Below are 18461 nucleotides of genomic sequence, written 5' to 3'. Positions count from 1 at the left end.
TAGCTTTTGCCCGCGGCTTCGCTCGCGTTAATTTATCCCCTTAGGGGTGGAATTTATCAAAATCCTTTCTTAGGGGATGCCTACGTCATAGTAGCTGTATGCATGCAAAGTCTCAGCCCGATCGGTTTAAAATTGACAAACTTTCATGCCCTATTTTATTCCCTTGGTAGTAGAATTAATCAAAATCCTTTCTTAGCGGATGCCTACGTCATAACATCTACCTGCATGCCAAATTTCAGCCCGATCCGTCCAGTGGTTTGGGCTGTGCGTTGATTGATCACTATGTCAGTCACCTTCGAGTTATATATATTTAGATTATATATAGGTGATGTTTTTTTAGGGTTTTATATCTTTTTTGTTTATAGCAGTTATTTAGATAAATATTACGTTATTTGTGATATTGGCAACCCTATACGTGCTTTAAAATAAATAACTTACCGCTTCATTATCATCGCGTCCCCGGCGTCCACTCAACATAATTTCAACATCATTTAAATCTCGCGTTGTTAATTTACTCTCGTCTATTAAATCTTTAATTACTTTCGTGCTCGATTCCTCTACGAAGAAGTAATCGACTAGAACACTTCTATTAGGTAGTTCGACGTAATCTTTTACATCTTCTATTTTGACGTCTCTCTTGATTTTAGCTGTTGGGAAATCAACATCATCTATCGCTATATAATCTTCAGTATTCGTATCCATTTCTGTTGTTGACCAATCGTAATAATCTGTGGTAGATTCTGTGGTATACTCAGTCGCATATTCAAGTATTGTCAAATTTAGTTCCGATATACTGGTTATACGTTTTATAGTGATGTTCCCGCTTGCGTAATTGTATACGTCAATCCAATATCTCGAGCTGTACAAGACTATTGACAATATGAACAGCACGCAGAATAATAACAACAGTATTGTTAATCTTATTATTAATTTTAATAATGATATGTTTATTTTCATTTTTATTAACATATGTTTAGATGTTGCTAAACAAATATATGATTTCATACTGAAGCCTTATAATCATTTGTCAAGGGATTTCTATTAAAACATTACACACGCCTTTTTAGGAATATAATAGGTTACGTTAATAATAACAATGGGCTATAATAGTAGAGCTACTTTAGTGACAGACGTACAGAATCCATTATTGATTATTGTTAGTACATTTTTAACAATTATTATTATTTATTTACTAGCTTTTACCCGCGACTCCGTCTGCGCAGAATTAAGGTTTCTTTTTATTAAAATAAAGAACATGTTTAAAATAAAAGTAAACTAAGTTACTCATTATAACATTAACTGTCTACGAGTGAAAATCCTGTCGAAATCGGTCCAGTTGTTTCAGAGATTAGCAAGAACAGACTGACAAAAAATAATATTATTTCCTTATCGTATCATATATATTTTCATTTGCATTTAATGAAAAGTTGTTAATTTGAAATTACACCTTAATTTTAATTATTTGTATAGTTTTTTATATCTATCTCATCTATTAATATCAAACACCTTCTGCATAATTGTAGTGTAGCGGTAAAGCACCGTCCTAGGAATCGAATCCAAGACCATAGTGGTAAAGCTACTTAGCTGGGACTAGAGAGCATGCGAATTGTCTTATAGGACAGGACAATTCGTCCGTTTTTTTTTTATTATTAATTTCATTACTATTATTATATAGTTAACGCAATTACATAAGAAGAGGTCTTCAAAACAATATTTCTCGATTTCTGTAATTATTCTAAGTACTAGGTAATGTAAAAATAAAAACATATTATATTTAAAAATATATTTACTTTGTACTTAGATTATAACAAATAATATTAACAACAAAATAATTAACTCACAACATCAACAACATTCACAACAGACTCTCGCAACAACAACAGACTTATAACAACAGTAACAACAAATTAGATCTTGTGTGATCCCTTCTTTGTATGGATAATGGTTTCATATACTGGTACTTTGAATGGAACTGGTTTTTCTACAGGTACAATAATATGTTTGATAACTTCAAAAGGCACTTCCTTGATTTTGGGAACATGTACCGTCTTCTCAACGGGATAAGGTACAGATTTCTCTACAGGAATTGAAACTTCCTTCACGATTGGTATAACGACTGCCTTTGGTACTGGCACTTGTATAGGTATAGGATGAGGTACAGGTATGATAATTGGTTGATTGATTTTGAACTCTACGTTCTTTGGAACAGGGACTACTACTTCTTTGTAATGTTTTATAGGTTCGGGACTTTCTTCTTCGACGTGTTCGTGGACAGGATACGCGTGGGCTTTCAATTCGTGACCGCCATAGCTATGACCGCCGAAGTCATGACCGGCTAGACTGCTCTCATGACCGCCCAGTCCGCCTTCGTGACCGCCGAAGTCATAACCGCCTGAGAAGTCACTTGCTTGCAACTGTAAAAGAATTAACTTGTTAGGATAGGAGTACGAAATCAGATGGGGCCTGCCCTATCTACGGGGCAAGCCAACGCTGTCGGAAAAAGCCAGATGGAGCATGCCCTATACCGTCTACAGTGATGGTCAATGCTGGAGTAGCTTCAACTCGGATAATGATGCTCGTAGGTACAACGTGTGGTTCTTTACTCGGTAAGAATCCCACACACCGCCTCGTCACCCATCCAGCGAGAGGACGGTCTTTCGAAGATTTTTCCATACGATATAAAAATTACGAAAGCAGAATCTTATCTAATATTGGTACATGTAGTTGGCGACAGGAAGGAAACAAGAACCAGGGAGAGTATCGGATCACTAGTGTGGAGAATCCTGGATCGCTTCCTAGATCGTACAGTATGTAGCGAAATTAAGGTCAGTTTATCAAAATATGCCCTCGGAGCTGATTCTTAATATTTGTTAGCTTCTATTCACACCAATCCTAAATATAAACTAATGGGCGGTAGATAAAAATGTGTAATATATGACTATTCAAAAGTGTTTTTATTTATTTGAATTAAGATTATTTCTATTTCTACCAGTTATCGAAATTGTATTACATCAAATTGCTTATAGATTCACGGTACCATAACATCATAAATCTCACTATAAGTGTTGGCGACAGACCTTTTAGAAAATATTTTTAACTACGTTTTTCTGCATGCAATTTTTTACTTATCTATTTTTGTTTAGTTCAATAATTGTGTCAAATATACCAAAACAAACGATTGGTGAGTTAAATATTTATTTTACCTTATAAAAGACATTGACTTTGCCAAATAAATGTCAATACTATAAACAAACATATACCTACATAGACATGTTGAAAACAGGAGGTAATGAATCTTTTTAAAAACTTAAATACATACATACAATCCTTACTTATATTATTAATGTGAATGCAGGTATGTTTATTACGCTTTCACGCAAAAACTCATCCCATCCCATCATCGAGATAATTCTGTACACATATTATTGGACGTATTAGAATGAACATAGGATACATTTTATTTTAAAAAAAACAAAAACAATATACCGACAATTTACTACTTCAGCGCCATCTAGTAGCCAGTAATAGAGTTATGCGAGCGAGGCCTTTTTTTCGGACTACTCTAATGCTGTTGGCCGTAGCTGGCCTTTACAGCTTCACCGGACGTTATGGGGCGAGTGCAGATGGAACTCCAAACCCGCGGAAGGACTTATGGAGCGGCTGAAAGCCAACTCTCGCTTGACAGATACGACTTTAGTCTGAGGGCACCGCTAGGGGCTCGAACCTCGGCTCAGGCCGTCGTAACATCGGTCCCCGTTTGAATTGGACGGGGGATCGATCGGAGGGGACGAGCAAAGCCGCGGGTAAAAGCTAGTATGTCATGTATATCACTGAACACTTAATAAATTCGCCACTACAATCCTTTTTGTGCAATTTATTCCACGCTTTTGTCTGTACACAGAATTATTGTATTTACTTTTTATTTACGCGTGCAACTTTATTTCGCGCCAATTCACTAACAATGGCCGACCGTGGAAAATAAAAAATGACATTAAACTGTCGACGGGGGCACTCAACTGTTACGGATGCATCTAGATTGCTCTTTTTAACTTTCATCCGCTCTATTCTCTCTGGTTATTACTCAATAATTAATTTCTAATTTTGTCTATGTTCCGTTTGAGATATAGCAACAATTATATTTCAATATTGTTAAAACCAAAACACTTCTTTCTAGTTTATTGCAGCGGTAAATAAAAATGCGTTTGTTAGTCTAGCTAAAACTAGAGAACGTCTGGACCGATATATATTATTTTTTAAATACATAGCACTTATTAAGAATTACATCGACAATTTTCCTTACACAACATTTATTAAGAATTTCATCGATGTTTAAAATAAATATAGACATTTAATAAAATAATATATCTATCATATTAAATTAATAAGAAAACATATTTATACTCAACCAATTTTAATATTTTCTATTAATAAATAAAAAAAATATCTCCACACTAGCGACTCGTCATATCTTCATGGGTAAAAAATTAATTTCCACAAAACCTTAAAGCGTCTTCAGAAATCTAACTGTTAGTAGATGAAAACCTCATTAAAATGGGTCCAGTAGTTTTCTCTTATACTACGATAGTCGCAAACAAGCATCCCATCTGATGGTAAACGATTACCGTAGCCTATGTACGCCTGAAACACTAGGGGTGTTACGTGCGCGTTGCCGACCCTTAAGAAACCTTAATAGTTTTAAGATTATCGACAAAAGATTACGAACAGACAGACAGACGCGTACGGAAGGGATTTTTATTTTATAATCTAATGAATATTATAAACGCGAAACTGTGAGTATGCATGGATGTTTGTTACTCTTACACGCAAAAACTACTAAACGGATTTTGATGAAACTTTACAGTAATATAGCTTATATATCAGAATGACAGATAGGCTATATATTACAAGCAGGTGAAACCGCCGGTATGGGCAGTAGTTACGGAAGGAAGGAAGGACTGTATTAAGGCTGGTTAAAAATGAGACACGTTCCTAGATGAGGTAAAATAGGTGTAATCAGCTCGCTAGCAAAAATATAAAGACAATATGGCATAAGAAAACAAACGGTATACAAAAACAGAACGTCAAAATATAAAATTCAAATATATATAAAAAACATAAAAACTATCAAAAAGGTTGCCATCGGCAACATCAGTAGTTATATAAGATTCAAGCGCCTATATCTAACGACTGAGCAAAATTGAGAAATTGACAAATCGGCAAACACTAGATTTTTATAGGTACCTATTTTTTACGATGATAAACAAAAACAAAAAGCTAGTCCTATGGGAACTGAAAATAACAGAAACTAATAAAACTTATAACTTCTTTACAACTTATATAGAAACGTTATTTTCTTTGACAGTCTCAGTGGTCTAGCTGTTTAGCACCGCTTTAATTCCGATGGTCGCGGGTTCGATTCCACGCACAGTACAAACATATGTATTCATGAGTATGATTATATGTATTAGTGTTTTCTATGTGTATTACGCGTATGTATTTACAAAAAAAAATCTAAGTATTTATAGCAGTTGTTTAGTACCCATAACACAAGCTCTGCTTATCGTGGGTATACATGGCGCTGTGTTTGTCCAGGGTTATTTATTATTATTTATTTATTTATACAATGATTTTTAAGACGATCAGAGTAAAATATACTGTAGTATACTGGCTTCTAAGATGTAATTGTTTGGCTATTGTAAATCTTTTGAAAGCACCATCACTTTATTCCATGGTGTGACTGGAGCGGAAACATAACTACTATTTTAATTTAAAATAAAATAACAGTAAAAACACCAAAAGGGCTCACAGCGAATAGAAAAGTAAAAGCATTCTTTTTATAAACTATATTTTTGATATCTATTTTTTTATATGTCACTTTTGACTAATTGTTTGTTACTTTTCTAGTGATACTTTTCTGTGAACCCTTTTATAGGTACCTAGTAGTTGTGTTATATATTAGTTGTATATTTTATAGGTAAAATAGTAGTTGTGTTTCCGCTCCATGGAATAAGTTCATGGCGCTTTCAAAAGATTTACAACAGCCAAACAATTACATCTTAGAAGCCAGATGTTTTCCATGACAAGCTCTGCTATCTTTCTATCCCAATACCCCAATAAAGAAACGTTACTCCAAAATTTATTTACCTTCATTGGTATATTACAATACTAATATTAGATGAATTGATTTGTAATACAACTGCGGCAATGTCGCTGCAATTCGCTCTTGATATTCGTAATTAGAGCTATAAAGAAAGAACTATAAAATAAAGTCGCTTCCGTTGTCTGTTCGTTTAGATCTTTAAACTACGCAACGGATTTACTATGACGATATTATTTAGAACTCCAGATTTCGAGGCTGTTACAAATATCTTAGTCACGGATATGTTTATTATATACATATATTCTTTATTGCACTTTTAAACACAGTTGTAAACATAAATATATGCAGAGTGAGCAAAGGTGGACTTATCTCTAAAAGATATCACTACCAGTCAACCCAACAGTGAGGCATAACTATTAGTGAGTGGGTAACACATGTGCAATTAACAATATTATGTTGAGATGTACAAAAGTTGAGAAAAAAAACAATTGAAATTCAACAAATTAAATAATGTTCTAATTATATTATAATTAATTATTAAATTATTAAAATATGAAGCAATTTTATAATTTGCTTTAATATTTATGTAGCATATACATGTTTATATGTACATACAGAGTGGTACATTATATGATAATATTTATGAGAATTAATAGTGTTCGGAAAATCATACAATAATATATTTTACTAGGTTTTGCACGCGGCTTCGCTGCGTTAATTTATCCCCTTAAGGGTGGAATTTATCGAAATCCTTTCTTATGAGATACCTACGTCATAGTAGCCTTATACGTGTAAAGTCTCAACCCGAACGGTTTAAAATTGACAAAGTTTCATACAAACTTTCATCCCCTATTTTATCCCGTTGGGGGTAGATTTAATCAAAATCCTTTCTTAGCGGATGCCTACGTCATAACATCTACCTTAATGCCAAATTTCAGCCCGATCCGTCCAGTGGTTTGGGCTGTGCGTTGATAGATCACTATGTGAGTCAGTCAGTCACCTTTGAGTTATATATGTTTAGATATAAAATACAGCTGTATAAAGCTGTATGAGCGTGCGGTGTCCCGTATATATGTATAATTTTACTAAAAAGGTAATAAAATCAGTGTATCAATAAGTAGTCACATCGGGACGTATCTTTTATTGAACCATCCCCGTATATCATAACACTTATCAACAACATTATCATTTATCACTATCAACCAAGTGTAGGGGATCAACCCCTACAAATGGATTCTTAATGACTCCATCAGTTGCACTTTTAGTTGGTTCTATTCCCAGGTTGAGTAAGCATGTTATAAATACACTAGCTGTTCCCGCGACTTCGTCCGCGTGGAATTTAACTTTATTTTATTTTAAATAAAGGATTTTTCTTAAATAAAAGTAGCCTAAGTTACTCCTTATTACATCAGCTACCTGCCAAAAAAGGCAAGTCAAAATCGGTCCAGCCATTTCAGAGATTAGCGGGAACAAACAGACCGACAGACAGATAGACAAAAATTATAAAAAATGTTATTTTGGTATAAGTACCATACATATATTCATATGCATGTAGTAAAAACGTTATTTCAATATTACAAACAGACACTCCAATTTTATTTATACGTATAGATGTATAGATAAATGTATTTATTTTGTTTTGCTATTAAAATTCAAAAGTAAGTAACCTAGGTTCTTTTTTTCAGTCAATGTAGGTATAATACCTCAATGTGTCGAGTAACTCCTAAGGTTATAATAAAAAATATATATGGGTCTCACCTATTGAGCTATGTTTACGGGCCTTTATATTTTCTGTTAGCAAAACATTACGGTTTTAGTGTTTAGGGTACCGTATTGTGAATCGAATAGACAATTTATTTTACAATATAAAGTAATACGCATGTACTTTATTATTTAGGATATAGTTTTTTTGAGATATATTTTAAAAGTATTTATTACTAGTATTTACATAATCTAATTGTACAACTAAGAACCTAAAATTAAAAAGCTTAAAAAAAAAATAATATGATGACTAAAATATATTATTAAAAGGGGTCCCTTTAGGTAAGGTTCCGAAGATACTGGCAGCGTTACCTCTTTGAATAGCTAGACTAATATATATTTTATTTGTCATTATTGTTACGAGTAAATATTTTATGACATTTTAGTTCACTACCTAAACACTTCAATTTCAAATATTGTTTTTTTAATTCTGTTCATACTTGAAAAAAATATAAATTTGATATTGTTATTCTTGCATTTATTTAGACCGTTATTTTCTACTTCATATTACATGTAACATGTATGTACATACATAAAATTTTTTTTTTTTTTATTCAAATCGACTATCAATCGCAAGACTATAAGTGTTGAATATTGCTTATATAAAAAATCTATTGTTTTTTTTTTAAATATCAAAGAAAAACATATCGTTTATATTATACCTATATCTATATATACAATAACAAAATTAACTTTAAAAAATATACGTCAATACCGTAGTGCGTCGCCTTCTGTCTGCAAGATTGGATTCCATAAGTTTTCGAATCTAGATCTCAATTTTAAAACAATACGAACGACCCACTTCTTTGAAGTCGGCTGCAAATAAGACGTGTATCAAACGGAACCAAACTTGTGTAAAAACATGCGCCCACTCGTCTTTTTATATACTAGGAGACATCCCTTGAATTTTTAATGCTCGAAGGAAATCCGCTTTTATGGAGTAACATCAAAGATCCCAGAGAATTAAGGTGCGTTTCTGTCAGTTTGTTTTACGTGAGGTATGAGGTAAGTATGTATTATAAATAGTTCAGTTTTTTATATACAATCCAAATAAGGAAAATCTTATTTGTAACACATTGTATTATATATTTTTGTTCGTAAATGTTACTGCTTGTAGATACTGTATTAGATTTGTTTACTTTTGTCCATCTTGTTATTTGGCAGTTTGTAGTAACAGAAAATGTTAAAAATATAATGATGAAATATAAACGGCCGGGAGTGGATTGATGCGGAAGGCGGTAGTGCGCACATGGTGGAAGTCTTTGACCTATAGACACAGGCTGATGATGATGATGATGATGATGAAATATAATATATTGATATATAATTTTAGATTTATTTCAAAACAACAGCACGCAAGTTTCTTAATCATTTAGTCGGAATTTTTGTAATACATGAGAGCGTGTTGCTAAGTACAAGTTTCTTTCTTGTTTTTCTAATGTCTCTGTAGAAATGTATAATCTGTGTTTTTGTAATAATGTACGAGCTCATTTAAAAACAATAAGGGCTGAGTTTCTTGTCATTTCTTAGCTCGAAAGTATTCCGAAGTTACGGTAAATTTGACATATTATAAGAGTCTGCAATAAATTTGATGTGATGATATTTTGATTTGATTTTGTGATGAGTTTACTTTACGAATGAGTGGTAGAATAAAAATAGAAATAGAAATAATATTTATTCAAATAAACTTAATATTATTATACCTAAGTACAATTTTGAATAGTCATTTTTTTTTTATTCTATCGCTCATTCGGAATGCAGACTCATCACAAGAATAATGAGCAAGAAATTTGAGTGTTGCTATTTTAATATTTTTTTAATAATTACACTATAACAAGAAATAGACATTCGATTATAGTCACCATAGAAACCGCTAGAATGAGTGCATTCTTAGCGCAATAAGATAATATTTATAATATTCAGCGCTATGGATTTTAAGTTTTTCTACAAAAACCACAAAGATAATTTATATATTTTTTTTTCTATTAATTTTAATATCGTTCATATGTATATTAGTCTGTAAGGCATTTATAATATGGGCTAATAGTAACCTGAATTAAATAAATAAAAAACATTTGAGAAGAACTGGCCAGAAACTCAACTGAAGTTATTTTTTTAACCAGTTGTTCTATGAAATCAGAATAAGAAAACCATCGGTCGTACTTGTTGATCCTCAAATATATTTTTTAAGGTATTTTTTTATATTTTATCAGAACAAGAAAACCATTGATCGTACCTGATGATCCTCAACAAAATTTTTTTGAAGGATTTTATTTTATTTAATCAGAATAAGAAAACCATCGTTCGGGCCTATTGATCCTCAACTAAATTTTTTATAAGGCAATAGTTATATAAACATAGTTAATTAATCAGAATAAGAAAACCATCGATCATACCTGTTGATCCTCAACTATATTTTTTAAAGCAGTTTTTTTATATTAAATCAGAATAAAAAAACCATCGTTCGTATCTGTTGATCCTCAACTAAATTTTTTTCAAGGCATTTTTTATATTAAATTATAATCATAAAATTATTGATCGTACCTGTTGATCTTGCTGCATATCGATGACGCTGTGCTGTCCAGACTGATCAGCCTGATTGTACCCGAATCCTTGTAAGTTCATGTTGTACGGAGACCATTGTGTCTGGTCTGCGAATGATGTTGCCACTAGTAGCGCGCTCACGAACTGGAAAAAAATATATAATAAGTATATGTTGCCATGTATTCATATGCCATGACAGCCTCGGTGGTCTAGCGGTGTACACTGCCTTAATTTAATGGTCGCGGGTTCGATTCCTCACATGGTTTTTATACCATTTTAAATTTTATAATAATATTCTTTGACATATTATTTTTGTTTTATTCTAATATATATCGCTGTCAGTCGCTAGTCGCATTTTTTTAATCTCCGTATTTTCCTCATTAAACCCCTCAAAACCTCTCACTCATCAGACACATTTGATACCAACGTAATATATATATATATATATATCTATATATTTTAAGTATATTATTTAGATATAAATATACATTTTATACTAGCTCTACCCGCGACTTCGTCTGCGTGGAATTTTGCAACATTACTTTATTTTTATAAACAAAATAATGTTTCTAAAATTAAAGTTACTCCTTATGACATCAGCTACATGCCAATAAAAGTCCCGTCAAAATCGGTCCATCCATTTCAGAGATTAACCAGAACAAACAGACAGATAAAAATTGTAAAAAATGTTATTCTGGTGTATGTACCGTATTTATATTGATATGCATGTAGTAAAAAACGGTTTTTTCAATATTACAAACAGACACTCCAATTTTATATATATGTATGTTTATATATATATTAGTTATACTAACATATATTATGAAATAAAAAAAAAATATCTTAAAATTTTACAATTTTTTTATTTAATTCTATCCTTTTCACTACATATATGTATCTATATAGCGAATAGAGTAAGGACAGTAGAGTGTCTCTCCTTTCCAGTCACATGGCTGAGCGCATGGACGGAGGCTATTTATCAAAGATTTCCTTTATGCTAGGGTTGCCAACACCAAATAAAAAAATCAGGATTATATGTTGGAAAAACTAGGACAATTCAGTTTAAAAGTGACACAGCATTACAGTTTCAATAGTTAAATTTAATATGTAACGAAAATAGGTAAAATGAAATTGAATTAATTTAAATAATAATATTTTATAATAACCGTATTTGAATATATATTATTGTTTATTAATTTCTAAAATTTTAAACCGAAATGTAACAACCCCGGAAGCTACTTAAAAGCTGTTCAAAAACGAATCTGTATTATTGTAAACTTATAGAACCTTATATACTTGAAACTAAAGTATAAATTTAAGTTTCTTCTCAGTTCTTCTCAGCTCGAAAGCTCTCCGAACCGACGATAAATTTAACATATCATAAGAATCTGTAATAGATCTACATGAATAAAGATATTTTGATTTTAATAATTATTGAGCGGAGAGCGCAGCGCTACGCGATCTTAGAGTTCAGATTTGCACTCAAATTCAAATTCAAAATATCTATATTCATGTAGAATAGAGATATTTTGAATTTGAATTCAGGACGTCCCAATACACTGCTAAAACTAATACACTTGTACTAGGAAAACAGGACGTTTGGTAACTCTACTCTACGCCATATTTCAAAAATGTCCGCCACTGACTTCGATATTGCGACCATAAATAGCCAAGAAAAACAGGATCGTATTTCTTAAGAATAATGATGATACTCCCCAGTTTTTGATGTTATATTTTAGGAAACACTATAATAATAATAATAATAATAATCTTAGGACAATTCACACAGCGCCATCTAGACCCAAATTAAGCTAGCTAAAGCTTGTGTTATGGGTACTAGATAACTGATACAAATACATAGATATTTTTTTTTTTTTGTAAATACATACATATTATATATAGAAAACACCCAGACCGATACAAACAATCATACTCATGAATACAAATGTTTGTGCCGTGCGAGGAATCGAACCCGCGACCATCGGTCGTAAAGCGGTGTACTAGACCGCTGGACCACCGAGGTCGTCTATGTTATTATAAATAGTATATTTTATTCAATTTTTAAAGAATTTAAGTAGGTATTGGGACTACAAGATCACGAAGATCTTGTAGTTTATTGGCCCCAGTTTATATTCCAGTTTTTTATGCCAATGGAGTAACAATGTTCTCCATTGTCCAGATCTTGTAGTTTATTGGCCCCAGTTTATATTCCAGTTTTTTATGCCAATGGAGTAACAAGTTGACGGTCCATTGTCCAACAACACCGTGATATACTCCCGGTGAATATGCCATGATGGGCTACCTGACCTGACCTCATACTCCACTGATGCCCCACTAGCGTAAACCGTTAGCGCAGGCGGGTATCTCCATTGTCATCCATTAATATATAAATATATACACACAAGAGCACTGCGTACATTAAATCATATAACGGAGCAAATAGATCTATTTTCTTGTTCTCTGAATGAGTTCACGTAGATCGCTTTATTTCTTATAAGTTACAATTAATTTAAAAAATAATGTTTCCTGCACTATTGTATTAGGCTAAGGCCTGTAAAAATAGATGTAAATGTGGAAAATAAATAAATATATGCAGTAATTAGATATTTTTAATGAATTTCAGTAGGTATTAGGATCATAGTGATCTTATAGTTTAATGACCCCGGTTTATATTATATTTTATTTTATGTCACTGGAGAAATGACGGTCCACATGGTAGCCCTTGTGAAGGTTGACCTCCACGCGCTCCTTGGAAACCACTTTATTTTATGTCACTGGAAGAACAAGCTGACGGTCCATCTGGAAATGAGTAGTCAACTCAAAAAGGATTGTTAGTAATGTGGAGAAATGACACATAGGTAGCAATGTACCTTGTGAGGTTGACCTCCACGCGCTCCCCTTGGAAACCACTGTGATACATTGCTGGTGAATTGATCGTGATGGGCTCACTTTAAATTTAAAATGTATATAATTTTATTCAATTAGTTTGAATAAAAAATGCAAATATTTCATTTACTTAAATTACATGTCACCTAATTTCACTACATAATTCTTGAACTCTAATAATGCGTTTTTAAACTGTTTTGTAACGATGTTCCCAACTTTCAATCCTAGTTTTTTTTAAGTTTGTGTTAGCAACACTAGTATAAACCATAGTGTAGAAGACGCTCGTTATCAGCGCTTCGCACGTTGTCATTTCACTACTGTTCAATGTATCATGCGTTATTTAGCTGTATCTGGACACGCACCAATTCAAGCACACTCAAGGGTTAACGAAAACGCCATTCTGGCATCACTGGTTTTTAAATTAAAATAACTGAAAAGAAAAAAACATGTTAGTAGGCGACATACTAACTTACTAATGTTTTTTTTTAGTTATTCTGGTCACTTACTAATATGTTTTTTCAGTTATTTTTATTTAATAAAATAAGTACTTGTGACAAATGATTGTATTTAGTTGTTTAAGATAAATGTATTAGCTTTAAACAAAAAACGTAGTACAAAATCATTATGAAAACAATTAAAACGGGCTTGAGTAAAAGAAAATAAAATATATTAAAAAAATGCTATTAAAATCGATACCATTAGCTACACTACAATTCTACCATACTTACCTACTATATACCTTTAAATTATATAAAAATTCCAAATCTAATTATAAATTACTAAATTCTGAGGCATAAACAAAATTTTCAACCGAATTAAGATATTGTTTCTTTATTTTAGGTATGTAAATAAGGTGTAAGATTGTTTAACAAAACGTTAAGGTATTCTATGTCACAATATAAAAAAATACTAACCTTAATATAAACAACTCATATACGTCGTCACACCCTAATAAACACGAATTATCGGAATTCGGAAGTGACATAATAATGCTATACACATAATCAGAGACAACTTTTATTTTTCTACGAAAATAGACCGGAATAATCGTGCGGTGAGAGGGAAAAAAAGGCGCGAAAAAAACTGCAGCACTCCGGTGAATGGAACGTTACGTCACCCGGCCACAGATAATTTGACGCGGCAATATTTGGTTGTCAGAGTGACATTGAATTTTGACAGCTGTCAATTATGCAGCGATCGAAACAAAAAGAAATAAAAATATATGCAGACATAGCTGTATGAGCGCAGTTCCCTTTGCCTCTAAATAATAAACAGAACCAAAGAATAAGAAGTCTAGGGACATATTTATTTATTAATCAAAATATAAATAAAAATTATATAAATTTAAATTAATTGCCGAAATCAATTACACATTACTTTTTGTTGTATTTGTAATTGTCCATACATAGTTTGTATGAAAGAAAATATTTGAAAAGTAGCACATAAAAACATTTTTATGTAGTAAAAACAAATATTAAGAGATTGATAAAACTAAAACAACTCGAGCGAAGTCAGTCTAGCGGCTAGTTTATTGATTTAATATCATTCTTTTTTGTATAATATACATAATAAATACCAACAAAGCTAATACAGCTTCTTATGCTTCTTATAAAGCTGATAAACATACATTTTGTTTTTTTAACAAATATACTAGCTGTGCCCGTGACTCCGTTCGCGTCGTTATATAAAACACTTCATATATATTTTTTGGTTAAGTTGCACCGTTTACGCAACGCACGCAACAGAAGCCCCAAATAGGAATAATTTTCCCCGTTTTGCATCATTTTTCCCTGATGCTTCGCTTCTATTGGTCGTAGCGTAATGTTATATAGCGTAAAGCCTTCCTCGACAAATGGACTATTCAACACAAAAATAATTTTTCAAACCGAACCAGTAGCTCCTCAATTTAGCGCTGTCAAAGAAATATAGCTAACTAACTCTTCAGCTTTATAATGTTAGTATAGATAGAACTTACGACTGTTTAAAAGTAAGACAGTATGCCAAACCACTAGACTACCAAGGTGGCCGTATACTTATTACATAAGTAAAATGTAGTATAACTCTGCTTCCTCAGCAATAAAGGTATTAACCCATAGACACTATACCATAATTACGACCATAAATTACGAGTAGGAAGCGCAGACAACATGCTCCTTGTTGCAACCCCCTCTACACTCACGAAAACATACGCTTCACAATTACGAGCGGAACCGTATGTACCCGTTTTTCTTTTATGGATGATAATGGAATTGTGCTAAAGATTTACGCTGGCGGGGCAGTGGAGGCTAATCAGATGAGCATGAGGTCAGGTCAGTTAGCACATCGTGACAAATTCCCCAAAAAAATATCACGATGGTTTCTAGGGGGAACCGCGTGGAGGTCAATCTAACATGGTACATTGCTAGCAATAAGATTACCAATCCACATGACTATCAATCCCCTTTTCCTCTCGTAAGTACCCGTTCGTCTCCGGGGTGGTGAAACATACGCGCTGGCAGGTACATCGTGTAGATTTTAGTGGTTAAAAATTTCACACACTACCCCGGCCATTCCATCGGCGGGGTGAAAATCTTTTGAAAATTTTGTACACATTAAAAAAAAAGTGCCTGTCCGTCCAACCCTTGACACGGTCTCAAATCTAGGGATCTTTTCCCCACGTTACAAAAAAAAAAGTAAATCACTATCTACCTACACGTATATCGATCTCTGATTAGATACATACGTTTAGATATATATTTTAAGGAAGGTGTTACATATGAGTACAGAGCAAGTCCGAAAAAGAGATGGATGGACTATGTGAAAGATGATATGGTAATAAAGGGAATAAATAACGAGATGACTGCGAACAGGGATGAATGGAAGAGAAAAACATATTATTATGCCGATATCAAATAAATGGGATAAGCAAGAAGCTGATGAAGAATGAAGAAAGAAGAAGAAAAGATGGTATTTTGCTGACGTCCAAATCGTAACTAACAGGCGCACCATAACTTTGCTGAACTATAGTGATGTTAATAAAAACGCGTCGTGAGTTTATGTCCCGTATGTTTTCATAACACAAAGTGCATTGTCGGATATCCGTGATATATCTTTACGGATATTAACGGTTTAAAATGTGTCTCTATATACATAAAGAGTATATAGTTATTATTAAAATTTTCACTAAACTTTTATATATATATATATTATATATATATCATATATTCAATTATGAACAAACAAACATATATATAATATTACAATAATAACCTCACACAATTCACACAGCGCCATCTAGTCCTAAACTAAGCAAAACTCTTATTATGGATACTAGACAACTGATAAAAATACTTTAATATATATTTCTTTAAATACTTACATAATATACATAACACATGATAAAAACAAACAATCATATTCATAAATACAAATATTTGCACTGTGGCAGGAATCGAATCCACGACCATTGGAAGTAAGGCGATGTACTAAACTACCACTATACCGAAGCCGTCATATAATGTTAACAAGTAATAAAGTTATTTGCTGTTACATAGAGTTTACAATATACTATATGTAAGCTCTAATATTTTTTTTAATTATGCATATAAAATATATTACATCAATAAAAAAAACATTACACACATTACCATGTATTTGACACATACACGCATAAAAGTAGTCTTTGACAATAGAATCTTAATAATGTTCAAAATTATAATTTAAATTATTTATGTTCGAATTTCGAATATTGGGCGACCACTATTTATATGTATTTAATAATTAAAAATTAATTATGTTTGAATTTCGAATATTGGGCGATCACTATTTATATTTATTTAATAATTAAAAATTAATTATGTTTGAATTTCGAATATTGGGCTACCACTATTTATATTTATTTAATAATTAAAAATTAATTATGTTCGAATTTCGAATATTGGGCGACCACTATTTACATATATTTAATAATTAATTGAAAACTCACATATGTTTGGAAGGAATACATTTTGAAGTCACCAACAACACAACTCGAATTGATACCACAACAACCTTACCGGACATTTTTATAGTGAAGTGACGGGGCACTATTCGTTTTGTTCTGCATTCTAGTACCAGTTTAAATTGGCACGTACGCACCTGTAAATTACTATGTACAGTAGATCTAATGTAACTGGTAAGTTATATCATAGATTTAGAATCGAGTCTATTTTGTGATGTTTACTATACATTGCAGGGTTGTGCAGCGTTTTGATGTTGACGATTGAGTTCACACAGCAATGTATATAATAGTTACAATTATGATAATCATAGAAAATTGTGTTAGTTCCGCAATTATTTTTTTTAATCCTATCATTTTAGTTTTTGGTTTTTTTTAGTTGGTTGTTGAATGGATTTCGGAAGTACTATGTTGAACTAGATTCATCTTTTATTTGGAGTATATTAACAGGCGTATACCTACTACTTTTATATGTGCATACTAGCGACACGTCCGGGCTTTGCACGGATGCATTACTTCTTTGAATTTCTTAGTAAAGAACAAGCCGATAAATCTTTGCATTACTCGGTTTGTTCTTTACTATAACACGAATACCGTCCTCTGGAATCATTTGCTGAAATTTGCAATAAAATCTGTAGCTTATTTTAAAGATATATGGGAAAAGACAGCGGCAGTGACTTTTTTTTTATATTATGTAAAGATACACCAAAAAGAGCAACAATATAGTCACAACGATTCGACGACCTCGGTGGTCTAGCGGTCTAGCACCGCTTTACGTCCGATGGTCGCGGGTTCGATTCCTCGCACGGCACTAACATTTGTATTCATTAACATGTTTGTTTGTATCGGTCTGGATATTTTCTATGTATAATATGTATGTATTTACAAAAAATATCTGTGTATTTGTATCCAAGCTTTAGCTAGCTTAACTTGAATCTAGATAGCGCTGTGTGAATTGTCCTGAGATTATTATTATTATTATTATTATTAAAACGCATACGGGCTCTTGTTACAATTCTAATTAAGGCATAGTACTACAAGATATATTTTTTTAATTACTAGAAGAATTAATATTTAATAGAAAATTTATAATAATTTTGAAATATAAAATTTAAAATAATTTTGAAAATTTTGAAATATAAAATTTAAAATTTTATGTTTCAAACTTTCATAAGAACATCGCGGTTATCTAAT

At 32.2% G+C, this 18461-nt stretch overlaps 1 protein-coding gene across 1 annotated transcript; it reads right to left on the bottom strand.

The window, feature by feature from the left end:
- Positions 1 to 1907: 1907 nt before the first annotated feature.
- LOC131849973 (uncharacterized) lies at positions 1908 to 17276 on the bottom strand. The gene is made up of 3 exons (XM_059200112.1): positions 17256 to 17276; positions 10406 to 10549; positions 1908 to 2414 (listed from the first exon to the last, which is right to left on the bottom strand). The coding sequence occupies exons 1-3, from the start codon at positions 17274 to 17276 to the stop codon at positions 1908 to 1910; spliced, it is 672 nt and encodes a 223-aa protein (XP_059056095.1).
- Between the last annotated feature and the right edge of the window lie 1185 nt (positions 17277 to 18461).

Source organism: Achroia grisella, unplaced genomic scaffold (assembly GCF_030625045.1).
Source record: "Achroia grisella isolate CSIRO2021 unplaced genomic scaffold, CSIRO_AGI_Agris_v1 utg669, whole genome shotgun sequence".
Lineage (NCBI taxonomy): Eukaryota > Metazoa > Arthropoda > Insecta > Lepidoptera > Pyralidae > Achroia > Achroia grisella.
The sequence above is the reverse complement of the archived record's forward strand: the minus strand, read 5'-3'. Positions and strand labels throughout refer to the sequence as shown.

Coding starts and splice junctions, on each gene's coding strand:
- LOC131849973 (XM_059200112.1), bottom strand. CDS start 17,276: ATGTATTCCTTCCAAACATAT. Junction 10,550..17,255: donor TGTATTCCTTCCAAACATAT/GTGAGTTTTCAA, acceptor ATTTTTTTCCAG/TTCGTGAGCGCGCTACTAGT. Junction 2,415..10,405: donor ATATGCAGCAAGATCAACAG/GTACGATCAATA, acceptor ATTCTTTTACAG/TTGCAAGCAAGTGACTTCTC.